We start from the raw sequence: 16,376 nt of genomic DNA, 5'->3' as shown, positions 1-16,376 counted from the left end.
CTGGACTTATTGCCTGAGGGCATGGGGTTGTACCATACTGCCAGGTATATGCCAGTCACGGTCTAGTACTATATTCTTTAATGCTTCTACATAGAAGCAGTCACGCCAGGGGTAAGTGCCTTGCACGGCTGGTGTGAATGCTTCTATAGAAATGCATTAAAGAATATTGGGCTGGACCGTGACTGGCATATGCTTGGTATATATACATGTCCGGCAGTATGGTGTGAACCAGGCCTTATGTGCGAGTTTTCAAAAACTTTCACATACTAACCGCTAGGTACAATTTACCGTGCTTTTGACATACTGTATAGGCGTTACTGGTCCCGTATATGGGCCCAGTAAACCTTTACTAAAAGCCAGTAGCATAATAATAAGTAGCGGTTAATATTTGAAAGTTTACTGGCCGCCGCTTCTTTCTCTGCATACAAGCATATGAATGGACACGGATGTGTGTATGTGGTGACTATATGGCACATAAATGTAGTGAGTGAACAAGGTGAGTTCGTTACACGTGAATGTGAAAGCCAAGTTCGCATGATGGGCACTGAGATGTAGATGTGGTGACTACTTGGTAGACATTGAGACACGAGCCCATTGAAATTCAACGCAAATTCAAGACAACTCAGAAAATTTTGCGCTTACCTTATACTAGTGTAGTTCAACCTAAAATAATTCGCAATCGCTGGCACGTCGACAGTCACAATCAAGAATATTAACCTATTTTGTTGAATAAATTATCGACTGAATTATCGATACAATGAAGTTCTACGATCTTGATTTAGCCGCTAAGCAGGGAACAAGCTCATTAATGACTGAAAGAATTATAGACGCAATGAAGTTCTCAATCTTGATGTAGCCGCTAAGTAGGGAACAAGCTCATCAATGAATTAAAGAATGATATATACAATGAAGTGATAAGATGTTGCAGTAGAAACAGGGAACAAGCTCATTAATGACTTAAAGAATTATCGATACAATGAAGTTCTCAATCTTGATGTAGCCACTAAGCAGGGAACACAAACTAACTAATTAATGAAAGAATTATGGACGCAATGAAGTGATAAGATATTGATCTAGCGGAAACTGTGCTAAACAAGGAACAATCTCATTAATGAATGAAAGAATTATAGATGCAATGAAGTTCTACTATCTTAATGTAGCCGCTAAGCAGGGAACAAGCTCAATAATTAATGAAAGAATAATTGACGCAATGAAGTGATAAGATGCTGCAGTAGAAACAGGCTGACCTTGACACGACTTGCAGGAGCAGCGGTCACCCACGTCAGGGATGAGGCGGTAGCATCCCTCGCTCTTGGGGCAGCGGAAGCCGCACTTCACAGTTCCGTTCTGTAATCTGTAGTCGATTAAACTATTTCAACCAGCACCTACCTAGAGAGCAAGTTAAATGTTATTTACATAAAATGCTATATATTTTATGTTATATAATATGCTAAGTATAATGTAAACTAATGCAATGTCATTTTATTATTCATCATCGTTATAAGGCATATATTACGAGCAAATAGAATTTAATTTCCCTTTAACAGACCAATCCAGTCGAAAGGCTTTGCTGTGTTATGCAATACCCAATAAAAAATAATATTTTAAGTTAAATATTTCTTTCGTATTCAAAGTTTGTTAAGCGGGAATTTATTAACTAACAAAGTACTATACTTCAGAGCAGTTGTGCCAGTAATCGAGATTATAAAGTATCAAGTGCATCGTACTCAATGATTAAGGTTGGTTAAAGGTTAAAAATTTCCAGCTCTTTGCTGAAAGGCCAAAAAGTAGATTTCTGATATTGGGATTGAGCCATCACGTGCAATGAGTCAATTTGTGGACAACTCATTTTGAGTGCGAGTCTCGCAGATGTGCATACGTCTAATCTCAAGCTGTCTGTTGCTAAGCACAGTACCTTCCTGGCGTGAGGTCGACAACCGCAAGCCATAAATTGATGGAAACATACGAGCTTAGTCGCACGGCGGTCTTAGTAATACGTTTCCATCGCCCGGCACGCGATCTCTTGCGAAGAAACGCGCTATGTTTTGGCAGCCTTGTACAGGTTTTAGGCAGGCTGTTCAGCGCCTTCAACGCGTCAGAAATATCGAGGATATCAGCGACCATCAGACATTGGAAAAGTCGCCACAAACCAAAACTTAGACGAGCCCAAACCAAAACTCAACAGTAGACGAGAAGAAGATATACTCGTGCGGATTTAGAACCGGCTTCTGTAGTGCAATATATAGATTGTGGAGGAGCAATATATAGATTGTATATATTGTATAGAAATTGTAAATATATATATTGTATCTACATATTGGAGTGCAATGTGTAAATTGTGCTGCAAGTAACAATACCAACGAGTAACTACCTTGCTTTATTTATGAATTATGAATCTATAATAATCAATGCAGTGTTTTAAATGATATGTTCGAGAAGATATTATATCTCCGTTTGAACCTATGAAGTTGACGTAGCGCAGAAGCCTCCTAAATAACACAAAGAGATGATATTGAAGACACCATAATTCAGCCGCTAGCACCTTGAGGAGAGCAGAGACAGACATCACCCTTCACGCATCGTAGGACGTTATTTACGAGGGCAAACAAACAGAGCAGTGCCACACATACACAGCGTTCAATTTACGCCCGTACTAATGCACTAGTCCGAGACTTATTATTATGCATTACAAACTCAATCATAAAGGAACAACTACAGCAGCTCCGATATCTGCGGGATAGTCTCGAGATGCTTGTAAAAGTTAGGGCTGAGGTCTGCACGATATCTTCAATATAATGCCTTCTTTCATGACCAGCTTGTCTCACAGCGTGCTTGTAATGGTGCAAAAAAGAACAGAGAAAGTATCGTCAACAACTTTAGGTTCATTTAAGAATTGCAAGAACTACCAACTATAAATAGAATGCATGTTTTAGGATCGCACTGTNAAGAACAAACGTGGCAGTAGTAATCCAAGTTCTGTCGAAATTTTCTCTCGATATATCGTGAAATTTTCATAGCACGAAGTTGTATATCATGCCATAGAAACAAAGCAAATTTTTTAGAAGGTTTTTTTGTTTTCACTTTAAATTCTGCGCATTTAATTCAAATAGGTAATAAAATAGAAAAGATCAACAGGCATTGCAGGAAAACCCCGTGTTTTATAAGTTAAAATCTCTCAGGTGATTCTAGCCTTTACATTTAAAAAAATGAGGCGATTTTTCGACAATCATTTGGGAATAATTGACATGTCTTATTATTTAGAACCACTTACTAGTTTTAGTATTGGGAATAGAAAAAGAAGCATCGACCTATGCATATTCAGTGAAATGCAAGCAATCGTATGGACACAATCCGTTCGCTAAAAAAGAATATTTTTTATATAATAGAATTACATATTAATTAGTTATCAATTAGTTAAATGAATTAATTAATGATTATTTACATTTCATTAATATCACTAATTATATTATTTAATATTGAACTTTAATGTTAAATGTAAAAAACTAGAATAATTTCCTTAAGACACGAGCGGCCACCCGGATTGGTATAAAGTAACCGGGAGTGTCAAGGATCATAGCGGCGATTCCGCAAGCAAGCTTTTCCAGAGTAATAATCAAAAATATAACTCAGTACTCACTGCAGTGAGTGACAGAGAGCGCATTTTCTCGTTGACGAAAACTTGAGGTCACGGACGGACGGACGGACAGACAGACAGACAGACGGACATGGCGAGCACAATAGTGCATTTTTTCCATAAATGAGAAAATGCGCTAAAAACATCTTGAGTTCATACCACGGCAAGGATGCATGTACTGCCTCAAGCAGCAAAGGCTTGGCAAACGACGAAACATTGAACGAGTGTGAATTGAGTGTACGAGAAAGTGGCTGACTTGAGAAGGATTATTTGGCACGCTGCCACAACCGACTTACAGGAAGCTCGAGCGATCCCAGCTGCCCTGTTCAGCGGCACGGCCACGAGGGGTTCAATCACGTAGACGGCCTCCATGTAAATCCTAGTTCGCAGATGTTTTTTTTTCGCGTGAACGGAAGATCTTATTTTATGAGATTAGTGAGATCCCGTAGCATGTATGGAGTGAGATCCTGTATCATGCAGGGAGTAAGATCCGGTATCATGTATAGGGAGTAAGGTCCTGTATCATGTATGGAGTGAGAACTTGTATAATGCAGAGAGTGAGATCCCGCAATTACAGAAGGAGTTATATTCCGCATCATATTGGGAGCAAGATTCTGCTTCAAGTATGTCGTGAGATCCCGTAACATGTAGGAAGTGAGAGCTTGTATGACGCAGAGAGTAAGATCCTGTATGATGTAGGGAGTAAGGTCATGTATGATGTAGGGAGTAAGGTCATGTATGATGTAGGGAGTAAGGTCATGTATGATGTAGGGAGTAAGGTCATGTATGATGTAGGGAGTGAGATCACTTACTATGTAATGAATTGTTACAAGTTCTATGGAGGGAGAGTATAAGGTATTGAGCTGGGCTAAGGAAAAGATGTTGAGAAGAGAACAAAGTATTGTTCTGGGCTGAAGAAAAAGTATTGTGCTAGGCTAAGAAAAAGTTATTATGTTGAACAGAGAACAAATTTCATGTTGAACTGGTTGTAAGGTATGAGTGTCGTGAATGAGAAACCTGATCATCGATAACTTGGCTTTCTTTCATGTTCTCAACTTTTCATGGTACTCGGTGGCAAATAAAATATAAATAAGTTTCAATTGCCTGCCAATTTCGTCTCGATTAGCCGACAAACTCAAGCCAAGCCGGAACCAAGATCAAAATTATTTTCGCCTTGCCTCAAAATAACTTTAGGGCAGCTATAGCGCGTTGATAGAGCTGCACGAGGTGTCAGCAGGGCGCATATCTCGGAGGAAGTGTATAATTAACGCATTAATGGCATGGACGATTCTGTCGTCAACCTGCTGCCCTAAAAACCAGTGAGCTCCACAAACGAGTCCTGCCATGGAAACAAGAGCACACGAGTAGATCAAGATAATTTTTTAAGCAGTATAAAGTGCGAATTTTTGTACGAATTTCCAAGAATGGATGAGTTTTTGCATTTGACGCCTCGTTAGATAAGGAGAGTTCAGTGTCTTGCAGAGGAGATGGTGAGCCGTCAATCGACCGAGCAAGAATGAAAAAAGTTTTGTACGGTAACAATAAAGGAGTGGCTCGCGCCTCTGTGGAATTTGCATCTGCACGCTACCCTACCACTGCAAATATGCTAATTATGTTCAAATTATACTTGAATGATACCATTTGTATTGAACTTAAATAAAACACCAATGAAACAACACGTTCTTAAAAGTTCGGTTCGTGAAGTTCTATTAGTGATGTACTTGAATCCGCACTCCGCAGGTAGCGTCATTTTTAAATATTCAGTTAAATATACATTATCGCAGTAATATACATGATCGCAGTAATACATATACATGATCGCAGCAAGTTTGAATCAAAATTCAATTTTAGCAAAGTTTTTTCATCATCCACGAAGTTCATGAATCCAAGTGGTTAATACAAAAGGCATAAATGGATTAAGGTTCTTTGAATGAGAAAAATGAAAATAGAACTGAATGAATCTACATGTTTTCAAAATACAGTGAAAGTAAATAATTTAAGAAAATTACTAGTGGCTAATTAACGTTGCTATTCCAAAATACCATTATTCAACTTCGACTATTTTTGTTAACTCAAAAACTATTTACTGAAACCAATGATATACACAACAAATTCCACCAAGAACGTTCCGTCAGAGCTGTTTTTCCTGCCGGCCTTGCAAGGCAATTCGACGCGATCGAAGTTCGATTCATCAGTCAAGTCTTGGGGGCTCGCTGATGGAAAATTCACGCTATCCGTCAACGTCCGCAAATTGCGGAAGACTGACAGCCGCCTCATATCAGGCACGAATTTTCTCTCAACTTCGCCCCGAATAAGGACAAGCGAATGTAATAATAATAATTGGGATAAAATGCGATAAAAATTGGGATAAAAGCGATCAAAATACCGCCAAAATTCTATATTTAAGAAAGAATGCTGGAACAAGGGAATGTTGGCTGGAACGATTGTTTTTAGCAGGCCTCAGACGCTCAGAATTTGTGGTCACTATCGAGTTGAAAACGAGCTCCATCGGTCATGATTAGGTTCCACAGAGCGAGCCGCAATTCTTGCCAGGAATTTTTGCGAAAAATCAGCTTGCTTTTTGCAGTAGGTAAGCCAGAGCTCTCAAATAAATACATTTATTCTTACATGAAACTCGCGACCTGGAATAAAACATTTTGAAGAGATTTCCAAAACAACCCTAGCTGAGTGGAACGTTTTCTGGTCGATCAAAATTTATTGATGGCAATACTTTAGGGTTGTCGGTAAAATGTTAACACATAAATCGATAAATATCGAATTTCTCTTATTTGCGTTGAGCTGAAAATTGGAAGAAAAAAGTGTATAATTTTAGGTCGACGTAAGTTTTAAGTTGTTCATGAATAATGCACCATTCTCAAGTACGTCGCCAGTTGCTTGATGTTCGCAGGATATAAATAAGCTTGTAGGCTTATAGGGTGCACGAAATTACTAGTGGAGGAAAAGATGGCATGAAATTTTACTCAATGTCATAAGCCGGGTTGCGGAGCAAGTTGCATAAACACATTAATCAGGAGGGCACTCGTGCTGCTATACCCTAAGGAGTATATCAAGGGACTTGTCAGCGCGAATAAATGTGATACTCATGAAAATATCTTTTCAAGTTTATCCACGTGCGTAGATATTACAATGAGACGTAGCACACGGGAGTAGGTATAACATGATATGATAAATAATATTTAAAATATATATAGTATGATAAAGTAGGTATAATAACTATATGTAACACATTTCTAGCTTAACTTGGCAGTGCTCGAGATCCATAATCCCTAATGATTAAGAATCTAGTTACAAAAGCTTAAACCTCGAGATCGGAGAATTCAATCACTTCTTTCAAGTGGTTGTAATCATAAAGCTCAGAGAATGAGAAGTCTAGTCGTAATTCTATCACGAAAATTATCATTCTAAAGTGTTAACACCAAAATTATATCTTGTGCTTAGCTAGACATAACCAAGTTTGTTAAAAACAAGAGACCCCCTATAGAAACTAAATTCAAAGTTCTGAATATAAATGACATTGAATGACATAACAAAACATGTCTAAATGAAGGGCTCTACGCTGAACATACAAGTCTTAACATAATACACGAGTGAAAGAAGCTATGCACTGACCACACAGGAGCAAGAGATGCAGGGGTAATTCGAGCGCAGACCGAAAACTTTATGGAGAGTGTCGGTGATGTTGGTGCCTTCGTGACATGGCAGTCGCTCGCCTGTAATCAAATACGACAAAATTACATACTTTGCTTTGTTTACAAAATTACATACTTTGTAATAGTTTCATACTTTGGTTATGAAACTTTTACAAAATAAAATTACAATGATAAACAAGAAAATGTTGAAATTTATTTCATTCTGATATCAAGTTTGAGTGATTCTCTAATTAATTAACGTGTGCTTATTCGCAGAACACTCGAGAAAATGGAAGACAGCGTGAAATAAGAACATTCACACTTACTAAGCCGCTAAAAAATTAACATTACGTTTTCTGCAAGAAATTTGGATTTATATTGGATAAAAACCATGGAATCGAATTATAAATTTACACCTATTGGAAATAAGGTAGAAATATTACAAGATTGGGCGATAGCTCAGGCCGACAGGTTCTATTTTTCAACGCCGACACTATCATATATACTTTATTTACGTACTATATGGTTCACGAGGTGGCGGAAAAAATTCTGATCAATCTTATTTTGAAATCACGGATCTATATATAAGCTTGGCATTTTTTGCGAGACGAAGCCTCAGGAGGAGGTCTCTGTAGAGTAAGAATTATAGGATGCTTAAGATCCGACCAGATTTAAATTTTAGAACTTAATCTATGCCATATCGGGGCATCATTGCCTTAGCGTTGGTCATAATTATGACTCATAAAGCCATAAGATCGTACCACCTACATGGTTCACAAGATAAATAGTCTTAATTATGATACATAAAGTCATAAGATAGTACCACCTGGATTGTCCACAACATTAAACGCATTCGACATTATAAATAATATGAGTCGGCACAGCTCTATAAGCCGGCACTATATACGATAACACTAACAAATTGTGAATATCGTTTATCTAGCATGATGATCAAACCAAAGTTCACTAATTCATTCTTTGTATAAACAAATTTATAGAAAAATGATGATGATAATAATGCGTGAATTATCCACGAGCATTCTATCAAGATATTAGCATCCGAAATTTTTCACTTGCTCATTCGTCCAGTCACCAACCTTTACGATAAGTTATTCGTGCGAGGAACATCGTTGAATAATAATATAATATGTATAATAAATAATAATAATTACATCAACCTATGTTAGCCTATGTGTTAACTTCTCAGTCGGTTACAATTTACGTCATCTAATTATCTCGTTTGCCTTTGAAAACTATGTTCATTGGAATACGTTTGGTTTCAGAAGCCGGTTATAAGTGTAGTTAAATGCCCTCTCGTTACCTCTTAACGTTTAATTTTTCATTTGCACATAAAAATAGGTTGGACAAAATAAGGGAGATGCCTGACATTTTGATATTGTAATTTTTGTACATGTTATAAACAGAAGAAACGTGACATATTTTTATGTTTTATTGTTTATTGTTGCTGCTAATTGATATTTTATCCTTGCACAGATATTTTTTGTAAATTTTTGTGTCTTTAAACTAACCTATAGCCTATAAATGGCAAACATCTCTGACTTTCAAAGAGGCCAAATTGTTGGTGCCCGTATGGCAGGTGCTAGTGAGACAGAAATTTCCCGAATGCTTGACATTTCTAGAGATACTGTCTCAAAAGTAATGACTACTTTTGAAAGAGAAGGAGGTAAACGACCTCAGCAAAGCACAGGTCTGGCCAAAAGTCGAAGTTGTCTGAGAGAGACCGTCCGTACCTAAATCGAATTGAGAGGGACAATCGAAAGACCACGGCTGTTAAAATTACTACAGACCTTATATAATGGAAACCTATATATATAGAACCCACTTTCCATAAAGACTGTCTGCTAAGAGCTGCACAGATCTGGATTCTATGGAAGAACAGCAATTAGAAAACCACTGGTTTCGAATACTAATGCTTCAAAGCGTTTAGAGTGATGTAAAAACCTCCAGAATTGGTCCATCGAGCAGTGGAAAAATGTGATTTTCTCTGACCAATCATCGTTTACCTTATTTCCAACCTCTGGCCGAGTTTACGTTTGGAGACAGCCAAAAATGTCATTTGATCTCGACTGCCTCGATCCTCCCAACCGTATAACATGGCGGGGGATCTGTGATGATCATCTGGGGTATTTTTTGGAAATCTTGCGGACTAATGATTTCTCTTCATTGAAGAATCAGCAGCCGTGACTATTTAAGAATTTGGGAGGACCAAGTTCATACAATGGTTCAAGCACTGTTTTCAAAGGGGAACGCCATCATTCAAGATGATAATGCCCCGATCCATACAGCTGGCATTGTTAAAAAATGGCTCGATTAACATTCTAATGAAGTTAAGCATCTCATTTGGACACCACAATCACCAGACCTGAGTATTATCGAGCATTTATGGTCGATTTTAGAGATGCAAGTCAGAAGTCGATTCCAATGCATCGCCATCTTATTTAAAAGAGCTGCAGGGAGTTTTAGCAGAAGAATGGGTTAAATTCCATTTTGAAACAATTTACAATTTGTATTAATCAATACTACGGAGAATTGAGGCTGCTATTGCCGCAAAAGATGGGTCTACACCATACTAAAATATATTTTGTGGATCTCTCAGGTGTTTCCCTTATTTTATTTTACCTCTGTACATTAAAATTTAATAATTTCCTCTTCCCATTTATTTAAAAATTCAATTTGCAAGCGCTACTGCGTATGTTTGGTTGTTCCATGAATTAAATATTAAAAATTATACATAGTTGTTCAGTAAATTTAAAATGCACGAAGGAGCATTGCGGACCCACATATACTCGTGTCATGCTACGCACTTGAAGGAACATCACCGACCCACAGTCGTGTCATAGTGTGCCTCTCAGGGAACATGTCAGGAGGCCGGCAGTATGATGTGTTAACACGCAAATGGAAGCCGTCGATGAAGAGGTAATGGTGCGAACACGCATGTTTGTTTGGCTATGCGTTAGGCGGTATAGATGACAAGCAAGGTGCTACATAATGCGCACGGCACACACAAGAGGCAGTAATGCATCTCAATGAGCCGTGGGGCTTCACCACAAGCGGTCTATCAGGCAAAGCAAAGTAATAAGCGTCTACCAAGTCTGGGTTTCTCTCGCAATAATCGATTCAGTGAAGAAATTAACGACTGAGGCGAGATACTAAAAAGTAATGGCGACACAGGGCTTCTATCAAACAAACCGCATAATCAAGGCTCCAACCACAGGTGCATGGGGAACGCACGTATTCAAGCTACATTATTTATCTTCACAGAACCTGTGATAACATAAGAAACTTTTAGAGGATTTGAAAAGGCTAACTATAAAAAGTGAAAGCCGGGAATTTACTTCGAATTTTAATGCAACGATTTAACCTCTAAATTTTGAAGCACAAAAAGCCAATTCCTAATCATAGTAATAATCTTTATCGAACACAACATAAATTACCACTACCAAATTTTCAAAATTGAAACATATGCAAGTATGCAAGCTACATTACATACATATCTTCACAGAACCTGTAATAGGCATAAGAAACTTTTAGAGGATTTGAAAAGACAGACTATAAAAAAGTGAAAGCCGGGAATTTACTTCGAATATTAATGCCACGATTTAACCTTTTGAAGCACAAAGAGCCAATTCCTAATCATATAAATAATTTTTATCGAACACAACTTTAAATTACCACTACAATATTTTCAAAATATCTACCAAACTCGATACATTCAGATTGGAAGATTTGCATTTTACAGCTAATTTTAAAGTTCAATACGTAATGGACGATTAATTTACCCTATAACAAGTTTAAAGGCGATTGGAGACCCCGCAATTATCGCCGCCATCCTGAGCTCAAATTGGGTCTCAGCGATCACTCTTGTCGGCAAACTGCAAGCTTCTATCACTGCTATTGGAAATAGAGTCTAATTATTGTCTATTGATATCTGTTAAAGGCAAAGACAATTTACGATAGTCTACGGCTGCTGAACTGTCATAATTACTACCTATTCACTATAGAAGTGGACAGTTGTTGAAAAATCCTGGAGGCAAAAAAAAGTCAACACGACTTGTATCATAGCAAAATTGTTCATAGTTGAAATTTTCTTAAGGAAGGATTTAGTTATCATTCAGATGTAGAGGAGGCAAAGAGTCCATGCACTGGCCAGGTAAGAAGAAGGCTCCCACAGACAAGACACAGCAGGCTGCAGGGGCGTAGCCTGGTCTGAGCCAAGGTTGTGTTGCAACGTCTGCCCCAAGTTTCCAGGCATATTCCTCGCCTGTAACGGCCCATCGGAATGCCAAAGTATGCACTCGACATGCGCTTACTATGCTCACAAAGCAAACGATCATTTTGTTCAAACACATACTTCAGATTGAGAATTTAGATAGATTATATCGGAATCTATGGCCAAAAAATTTATCCTAGACTTGAAGATTCTGCCCAAGCGGATTCTGGATTTCAGAGAATGAGAGTTGATGGTATCTGCACAACGCCTCTCTCGATGTGATCCAACAAATTCGTATGGCATCATTCAAGTCAGATAAAATTGCCCATCGATTAAATTAGGTTCAAACGAAAGCACAGAGGGCTTAGCAGTAACAGAAACGAAGAATTTACCATCGAGGCCGATAGGTTTGAGGCTCGACATTTTTTTTGGGGCGCTTTTAATTGGCTATTTGGATCCAATCGAAGTCGCTAGAAAAAGCTTTTACTGTAGCTGTTTAGAGCGCTTTGATGAAAGTTTTATTGGGCATTTTAATTGAAATTAGAACATCATGTGGTAGCTTCGGTAATAGAAGGCTAAGCGTTGGCCATTTTCTATACATCTTCTTATTTGATTTTATGTTTCAAAGATTAGAATGAATGAAATCATCATACTAATTTACCGGACAAGTAATGTAAAATGCAGGGATCGAATATAACCCTGATATTAGATGCTTGGTTAACTTATAAATTGTTCTCTTAAAGAGATTTCCAAACGTAAGACATGCAAGCTTCACACAGCGCCAACTTATTTTTAAATCTTCTATCAGTACAATCATCAGAAGATTGAATTCTCCAAATTACAGCGTATTAACTTACGCACGCATTTGAAGAGACTCAGACAAAGGATTTAGGCGCACCTTTCGTAGGTAAAAACAGACAAATTCGCCAGATGGAATGTTATGCATAATTATAGTCTTCTAAAGTGATTAATTTTATGCATCATTTCGTGGCAAATCAATCATCATTTAAACGTAAAATTAGTCATCTTTGTCTTCCGTTATTTGCAGCCTTGCTGGCTGGATGAACCTATTTGTCATGCATTGTCGTGGGGCTCAATAAGTCATCAGGGAGAGGAGAGGAACCATTTTATTAATTCAATGAACCATTTGGGGGTTTTTAATTCTCCCTAATCAAGAGCAGCTCCCAACGCGGTAAACTGGACAAAGTATCTTCAAATCAACGATACCCTTTGACTTGTACTTGTGATAAAAATAAGTCGTTATTTCCTCATGGAATTTTCATTGGACTGCAGATATAATCAAAACATGTGTATCCATGCGAGTCACACCATATTTAATATTTAATATCTGATAATCAGATATGATTATATGGATTATGTTCTGTCAACCGTATCATAGGTAGAAAATCCTAGACAAATAAATGCTTTTCTTATAATAGAACGACTTATCTTTGTCTTTATATAACATGACAATTTTATCTCATAAATAAATTTCCTTTGTTAATTCCTGTCTCATTCATGCTCAAAACCATTATTCAGTCATGATCATGCTCATTCCTGCTCATAACCGAGGTTTCTTCAACCCTGATCGCATTCCCGCTCACAGAAGTTTTTTTTTTTTCAATCATGATCGCATTCCTATTAATAACCGGTATTCCTTCATTCCCGGAAAAAGATCTAACAAAATCCCCCTAGACAACGGAATAAACAGCCGCTATTTTCAAGAAAAAAAAAAACAGTCGCTGTTTCCAAGTCTTGCCGTGGTAAGGAAGGACCACATTACTTGCGGACACAGCCCGCGTGGGCGATGCTATTCTCAGAAGCTCACGGAAACTGCTTTCCTTCAGCCCCGTTGACGTCCAAGCAGGTCAGACGTTGATGAACCTGGTTCATAGATGGAGCTTCCATGATCATTTATAGGTCTCCATTTGTAGTTCTTTCAAAATCATTTTTATTTCTTCGCTTTATACTTCTTTCATGATCGTTTATAGTTCTTCCAACTCAAAAGATCATATAATAATTTTATTTTATAGAATTTATAATTCTTTTATGATCGTTAATGGTTTTTCATTTATTCATTATGCGTGTATATAATTATTCTTTGATCATTTTTAGTTCTTCCATAATCATTTACAGTTTTCTTATGACCATTTATAGTTCTTAAGGAGACGAGCGGTGGCTACCAAATTTTCAGTTTAAAAATCGACATTATACAGCTAGCGAAATATTTGAATTGAACCCTAAAATGCGGAAAAAAATTAACAGACTAAATATCAAAATTCAATCACTGTCACAGCTAGCAGAGAGAGATTGTAGTTTTACTCTTAAAAATATGATAAACATTTTCAGTATTAAAAATCTAAGTGCATGGTAATGAAAGTGTCCCGTGGGTCAACATCAATGAAACATTTAGAGAGGCAGAATTTTTCAACGAGATTTTCCATTTAAGGCCTTAACATTATAAGCATGAAAGCTTCTTTGCCAGTGATTAGCTCACTGATGTATCCCGAAGCCTTTTTCTTTATTTTCAAATAAATTTATTGAAAATATAAATGATAATTAAACCAGTTATCATCACGTACAACAGTTTCCTGGCCAGCAGGTAAAATGACACGGATAGTTCAACTTGCACGGTACCATAAAACAGCAGCGTATTAATGTTCATTTAATAGGCAAAGCAGCAAATCAAGTGAGCAGCTTATCGAGCATCCTCTTCGCAGCCATTATTTCACAGACAGAAAAACTCGTCAGATAACGAATTAGGGAACAAATTAAACGCCTGCCGTGGAGGAAACGATATTGTTTAACATTATTGCTTGAGCGTAGCCCATAAATATCAACCTGTTAGTGCGGAGACCCAAAGAGTGCGCATACATACGGCATTATCAGGAGAACATGGTGAACGTAAAACGGCTTTCGAGCCTGTACGTATATAGGCTCCTTAACAAGCTCGTACGATTGGTATGCAAACGGCATCGTGCCAATTACGATATAGGACCAGGTAGCCAACTGCAACAACCCCACGAGGCCCATTTCGCTAGTTGATTTCTGGGCAATAAATTTGCGACGGAGATTGAAACAGCGCTTGATGCAAGGACGAGCACGCTACAAGAAATTCACATCTTCGTGGAGCCTAAATCATAAGGAATAGCTGTCAGACGCAGACATCATTGATACGGCTAAGGCAATTACAGCGTCAGGAGCCGCAAGGTCCGAAAGCAGTCTTGATGATGAAAAATGCTTGCAAGGAATATTTGGAATTAGCTTCGTCTCGACCAAATCTGCCAGAGAAAAAGACGCTGCTGATATAACCGAATTATTGTGAGCCAAAATGTTTAAATAAATAGGGAACTTGTTTTGGAGCGGCAAGCTCAGAGGCGCATGATCGATGCAGGGTCCCTGACAGGCAAAAGAACATCATGATGTCAGTTATTGCAGCTACGCGATCATTTAAAAATGCAATGAAAAGCTCCAGTACTTGTTAACAAAAAACTAACATGCTTAAAACATGGTCGTCCCAAGTACCGACAGCGAGTGCAAAAGGTTTAGTGTTGATGAAGAGCAAGAAAACATGTAATGACGACAACCTACTGCAGGTGGATAAGTGAACGATAATAATTTGCAAATTTTGTTGGTAACAAATTGCTCAGCATCACGGTTACCATGAAAGAAAAAGTGAATATTTTAATTATTCATAAAAATAACAATCATGATAAAAAATTATTGTAGTATAATAACAACACACCTATTACGGAAGACGTAACAGGCCATGGGCCTATTTTTCCAGTGCCGACACTTCTATTCTGTTCTATTCTAAAATATACTACTCATCGGCCCGTTACTGTGATAAATATATATTTCGAATATTTTGTTCTTATTCAACTAAAGTCTCATTTCATTTCATTCAGTAAAATAATCAAATTCAAATGAAATAAATCAGAGCCTTGTAAAGTTGACTATTGCGACTTTAAAAATAACGTATGCTCATCGACTCAGGTGCTATCTGGGATACTCTGACTTGCACATTCTTAATGTGTTAACGGTTAAATGAACCTACCCCGATTAAATTTAGAAATTAAATAAATAAAGAACATTTGGGAATTTGCGAGGCTATTAAAGCTTTAATTGAGGCATGATTTGTGAAGGCAATTCCGCCATGAGCAGAAGCCCGAGGCATGCAGCGCGCGTCTCCGCGGGAGCCGCGAGCGGAGCGTCCGCAATCAAGCGACGCTGCCGCTGCCTGGCGCTCCCAACGCCAAGGTCGCGTGGCCTGTGAATACCGGCCTGGCTGCCGTGCTGGACCATGACTGGCGTGCTGGGCCTGGGCTGCCGTGCTGGGCCATGACTGGCGTGCTGGGCCTGGGCTGCCGTGCTGGGCCATGACTGGCGTGCTGGGCCTGGGCTGCCGTGCTGGGCCATGACTGGCGTGCTGGGCCTGGGCTGCCGTGCTGGGCCATGACTGGCGTGCTGGGCCATGACTGCCGTGCTGGGCCATGACTGCCGTGCTGGGCCATGACTGGCGTGCTGGTCCTGGGATGACTGGCGTGCTGGTTCTGGGCTGGAGTGCTGGGGGCACGAATGACGTGCTGAGCTACGAATGACGAGCTAGACCACGACTTTAGTGTCGGGGTGGCACAGTAAATATAAAGGCAGGCTGCACATCCCAAACGCATCTGCGTTGACGGAACGGAAGCTGCTGAAGTAAAACCCAGAAATGTGTCTGGGAATTTTCAGTAAGGACGCTCTCTGAATAGGGCTCTACGATGGCGGAACAAAATGGCCACAGGGATGTACCTAAAAAAACTTTTCAGCGATGATGAAGCTTTTGTCGACCAGTGAAGTAAACTCCTTGTAAGATGTC

The 16,376-nt window shown here is 38.7% G+C and overlaps 1 protein-coding gene across 1 annotated transcript in view; it reads right to left on the bottom strand.

The window, feature by feature from the left end:
* Positions 1–16,376, bottom strand: part of LOC108677843 (BMP-binding endothelial regulator protein) — an 82,887-nt gene that overhangs the window by 11,738 nt on the left and 54,773 nt on the right. Inside the window, exons 3-4 of the mRNA XM_018166137.2 lie at positions 7,265–7,365; positions 1,248–1,347 (exon numbers count right to left, since the gene is read on the bottom strand). Of these exons, the coding sequence (XP_018021626.1) occupies positions 1,248–1,347; positions 7,265–7,365 (201 nt within the window). The remainder of the gene's footprint in view (positions 1–1,247; positions 1,348–7,264; positions 7,366–16,376) is intronic.

The sequence above is a fragment of the Hyalella azteca genome, unplaced genomic scaffold (genome assembly GCF_000764305.2).
Source record: "Hyalella azteca isolate HAZT.00-mixed unplaced genomic scaffold, Hazt_2.0.2 contig11199, whole genome shotgun sequence".
Taxonomy (NCBI): domain Eukaryota; kingdom Metazoa; phylum Arthropoda; class Malacostraca; order Amphipoda; family Hyalellidae; genus Hyalella; species Hyalella azteca.
The sequence above is the reverse complement of the archived record's forward strand: the minus strand, read 5'-3'. Positions and strand labels throughout refer to the sequence as shown.